Genomic DNA, 5,180 nt, shown 5'->3' with positions numbered 1-5,180 from the left:
GAGTGACAGAAAACCCTGTGGCTCCACGCTGAAACCAAGGACAGTTAGTGTGTCTTCTATAACATGTTGAGAACATTGTCCTGTTAATGTATGAGAACGTGGTGAGATCAGCAAACACTTCTATTCAAAGAGCAACACAGAACCAGGGGGGCAAGAAACAGTATGGTAATGCTGATGCTTTGGGACATTTCGAATGTCTTGCAGTGGTGATTGTCTAGGCATTATTGCTGAGTTGTGCATTGTTGGTAAATTGGTGTAGACATTATGGAAAACAGCATGGAGGTTCTTTGTAAAGTTAAAAATAGATTTAAAAAAACTAAAAATAGAACTACCATACTATCTGCCAATTCCACTTCTGGGTATTTGTCCAAAGAAAACAAAAACATTAATGGAAGAAGATATATACAGCCCCCCATGTTCATTGTTCAGAGAAGGCAATGGCACCCCACTCCAGTACTCTTGCCTGGAAAATCCCATGGACGGAGGAACCTGGTGGGCTGCAGTCCATGGGGTCGCTAAGAGTCGGACAGGACTGAGCGACTTCACTTTCACTTTTCACTTTCATGCATTGGAGAAGGAAATGGCAACCCACTCCAGTGTTCTTCCCTGGAAAATCCCAGGGACGGGGGAGCCTGGTGGGCTGCTGTCCATGGGGTCGCACAGAGTCAGACACGACTGAAGTGACTCAGCAGCAGCATGTTCATTGTAGCATTTTTCACAAGAGCCAAGCTATTGAAACAATCTAAGTGTCCATTGATGGGCAGATGGATAAAATGTAATACATATACTTAATGGACTATTATTCAGCTATAAGAGTAGAGTCTTGCCATTTGCCACAACATGGATGGACCTTGAAGGCATAATGCTAAATGAAGTCAGAGAAAGACCAATACTGTATGATCTCACTTATATGTGGAATCTGAAGGAAAAAAATGCGAAAGGTCATAAGTAGAGAAAATATATTGGTGGCTGCCAGAAGCGGGAGGGAGGGTGGGAGTGGGTAAAATGGGTACAGGGGGTCAAAGGTACGAACTTCCAGTTACAAATGTCATGGGATGCGATGCACAGCACGTGAGTATAGTTAATAATACTGTATTGCCTATTTGAACGTTGCTTCTTTGAAAGTTTCTAAGAGAATAGGTCTTTAAAGGTCTCATCACAAGAAAAATATTCTGTAACTATGTATACTGTCAGAGGTTAACTAGACTTATGGTAGTCATTTTGCACTATATACAAATTCAAATCATTATGCTCTATACCTGAAACTAATATAATGTATGTCAGCTATTTCTCAATTTAAAAAAAGGCTGCTGCTAAGTCATTTCAGTCGTGTCTGACTCTGTGCGACCCCATAGATGGCAGCCCACCAGGCTCCCCCGTCCCTGGGATTCTCCAGGCAAGAACACTGGAGTGGGTTGCCCTTTCCTTCTCCAATGCATGAAAGTGAAAAGTGAAGTTGCTCAGTCGTTTCCGACCCTCAGCGACCCCATGGACTGCAGCCTTCCAGGCTCCTCCGTCCATGGGATTTTCCAGGCAAGAGTACTGGAGTGGGGTGCCATTGCCTTCTCCATTAAAAAAGGCAAATACATACAAATACTGAAGTGAACTGTCCAGACCCATCACCCCCCTGCCCAAAAAAAGATGAAAAGAATCCATACTGCCTGGGTTCAAATTCTAGCTCTTTGATTTATTAGTTGTGTGACCTCAAGTGAGTTACTTATTCTCTTTATGCCTCAATTTCTTTAGAAAATCTTTTATTGTGTTAGTTTCTGCTGTACCACAATGTGAATCAGCTCAAGTATACAGATTTCCCCTTCTAAATTTTTTTGAATTCTTCTAATTTTTGTAATTGAAGTCTAATTGATTTACAGTGTTAATTCCTACTGTACAGCAGTGATTCAGTTATTCATATATGTACATTCTTTTTTTAGAAAAGATTCTTTTCCCTTATGTTTATCATAGGAAACTGAATATAGTTCTGTTATACAGTAGGACCTTGTTGTCTACCCATTCTGTATATAAAAGGTGACATCTTATGGCAGAGACCACTACAATATTGTAAAATAATTAGCCTCCAATTAAAATAAATAATTAAAAAAAAAAAAAGCTGACATCTGCTAACCCCAACCTCTGACTCCATTCCTCCACCAACCTCCTTCCCCATGACAACCACCAGTCTGTTCTGTGTCCATGATTCTGTTTCTGTTTTAGCTTCATTTATGTCATATTTTGGGAGAAGGCAATGGCACCCCACTCCAGTAATGTCTGGAAAATCCCATGGATGGAGGAGCCTGGTGGGCTGCAGTCCATGGGTTCGCTGAGGGACGGACACGACTGAGTGACTTCACTTTCCACTTTCATGCATTGGAGAAGGAAATGGCAACCCACTCCAGTGTTCTTGCCTGGAGAATCCCAGGGACGGAGAAGTGTGGTGGGCTGCAGTCCATGGGGTCGCACAGAGTCGGACACGACTAAAGCGACTTAGTAGTAGTAGTAGTATGTCATATTTTAGGTTATGCATGTAAGGGATATCATATGGTATTTGTCTTTCCCTTTCTGACTTAGTATGCTCATCTCTAGATACATCCATGTTGCTGCAAATGGCATGACTTCACTCTCTTTATGGCTGAGTAGCATTGTGTTGTAATATGTACCACGTGTTCTCCATTCATCTGTCAGTGGACATTTAGGTTGTTTCCATGTCCTGACTATTGTGAACAGTGCTGCTATGAACATAGGGGTGCGTGTATTCTTTGACTATATGAATTCAAAGAATATACAAATATATATTCTTTGAATATATGCCCAAGAGCGGGACTGCTGGGTCATATGGCTAGTCTATTTTTAGTTTTCTGAGGAACCTCCATACCATTTTCCATAGTGGCTGCATCAATTTACATCCCCACAAACAGTGCACGAGGGTTCCCTTTTCTCCACACCTTCTCCAGCATCTGTTATTTGTAGACTTCGTAATGATGGCCACTCTGGTGTGAGGTGGTACCCACTGTAGTTTTGACTTGCATTTCTGTAACAATTAGTGATGTTGAACATCTTTTCATGTGCCTGTTGGCCATCTATATGTCTTCTCTGGAGAAATGTCTCTAGGTCTTCTGCCCATTTTTGGATTGGGTTGACTGTTCTGTTGTTGCTGAGTTGTGTGAGCTGTTCATATATTTTGGAAATTAAGCACTTGTTGATCACATCATTTGTAAATATTTCTCCCATTCTGTAGACTGTCTTTTTGGTTTGTTTATGGTTTCCTTTGCTGTGCAAAAGCTTATAAGTTTGATTAGGTCCTGTTTGTTTTTATTTCTATTGAACATTGGTACTATGTATGTCAGAGAATGTTTTTCCTGTGTTCTCTTCTAGAATTTTTATGGTGTCATGTCTTATGTTTAAGTCTTTAAGCCATTTTGAGTTTGTTTTTGTGTACGGTGAGAGAATGTGTTCTAACGTCATTGATTTTCATGCACATATCTCAATTTCTTCAGCTGCAAGATGGGGTTAATAATGTTACCTACCTTTTACAGGATTACCTTGAGGCCTAAGTTAGTTAATAAGTATAAAGCATTAGAACAATAGTGTGCATAGAATTTTGGCAATATGCTTATAAAGGAATTATAGCTAACTGCCAGGGCATACCATTCTATCCACTGACACCCAGACTAGAAGTTGCCTCTTTCTCAGTTTGGCCCACAGCTGCAACAAACCAGTATATGCTGAAGGTGAAATGTTTTTATTTGGGTTCATCACAGAGGTTGAATACGCTCTTAAGACATTTATCCATACAAAATATAGCAATGGTTGTAGACATAAATAACAATTCCTCTAACTATTCTACTATTTTATAATGCACAGCCCTTTTTGTGGACTACAGGTAAGAAGTATATGAAATCACAATGCAGAAATTCTCATGTTTGATTTCAGCAATTTACAAATTGAATTATAGAAGTAGGACACATAAAAAGATTTTTAAATGGAACCAGCCACCTTGAAAATTACTATGAAAAAACATGGTGAAAACCTTTAATACTTCAAAAGGTAAGATAATGTTGCCTGTTAGCCTGACTTGGAACCTAGACGCTCTGGGAAGTGATGGGGCTCTGTGAAGTAGTGTAATATTCTCTGCAATGTAGTCTCAGACACAGAGTCATTCTTGGTTTTGTTCTATTAATAGAGACAGGATTCTCTCGTTGCTGGATGACTCTTGAAGACTTTGCTTCTGTTATGCATTTGGTTTCACAATCTTCATTGACAAATAGTTCTGAAAAGGAAACAGAAACAGGGTTATATATATATTTATATATATATATCTTAGGGATTATATAACTTAGGGATTCTTCATCACAGTACCATTGGCACTTAGGGATTAAGTGTCAACTTAGGGATTCTTCATCATGGTACCATTGGCACTTAGGACCAGATGATGCTTGTTGGACACTGCATTGCAGGATGTTTAGCAGCATCCTTGGCCTCTACCCACTAGATTCCAGCATCACCCCCAGTTGTGACAACCGGATGTCTCCAAGCATCCAAATGTCCTGGAGGGCAAGATTGCTCCCAGTTGAGAACCACTGTTTTAAATCAATAGAGTCTAACTCAAGAAGAATAACTATAAGGGGTTTTCTAAATGGTCAAGACATATTGAGCTACCTACAATAAGAAAATATTGGGTTGGCCAAGAAGTTCATTCAGGTTTTGCCATAAGATCTTACAGAAAAATCCAAATGAACTTTTTGGCCAAGCCAGTGTATGCATGTACTCACAGTTAACAAGCTGAAAGTATCTGCTGGGGGAAAAGGAAGACACCAACTCCCTGCTCTTGGGGTTGTGTGACTATGCTGCTGCTGCTGCTAAGTCACTTCAGTCGTGTCCGACTCTGTGCAACCCCATAGACAGCAGCCCACTAGGCTCCCCCGTCCCTGGGATTCTCCAGGCAAGAACACTGGAGTGGATTGCCATTTCCTTCTCCAATGCATGAAAGTGAAAAGTGAGAGTGAAGTCGATCAGTCGTGTCCGACTCTTAGCAACACCATGGACTGCAGCCTACCAGGCTCCGTCTGTCCATGGGATTTTCCAGGCAAGGGTACTGGAGTGGGGTGCCATTGCCTTCTCCGTGACTATGCTACTAAACACAAAATAATCTGTATTATTAATATGAACTGAAGGAGTGGTTTCTG

General features: G+C 40.7%; 1 protein-coding gene across 4 annotated transcripts in view; it reads right to left on the bottom strand.

Annotated features, from left to right (window-relative positions):
* Positions 1 to 3,715: 3,715 nt before the first annotated feature.
* Positions 3,716 to 5,180, bottom strand: part of MYOF (myoferlin) — a 179,773-nt gene continuing 178,308 nt past the window's right edge. For all 4 annotated transcript variants that reach the window (XM_010842189.1, XM_010842190.1, XM_010842191.1 and 1 more), the window contains one exon: positions 3,716 to 4,264. In XM_010842189.1, the coding sequence (XP_010840491.1) occupies positions 4,226 to 4,264 (39 nt within the window). In that variant the 3' untranslated portion in view covers positions 3,716 to 4,225. The remainder of the gene's footprint in view (positions 4,265 to 5,180) is intronic.

This window comes from Bison bison, unplaced genomic scaffold (genome assembly GCF_000754665.1).
Source record: "Bison bison bison isolate TAMUID 2011002044 unplaced genomic scaffold, Bison_UMD1.0 scf7180017864172, whole genome shotgun sequence".
Lineage (NCBI taxonomy): Eukaryota > Metazoa > Chordata > Mammalia > Artiodactyla > Bovidae > Bison > Bison bison.
Note: the sequence above shows the minus strand (reverse complement) of the source record. Positions and strands in the feature narration are given on the sequence as shown.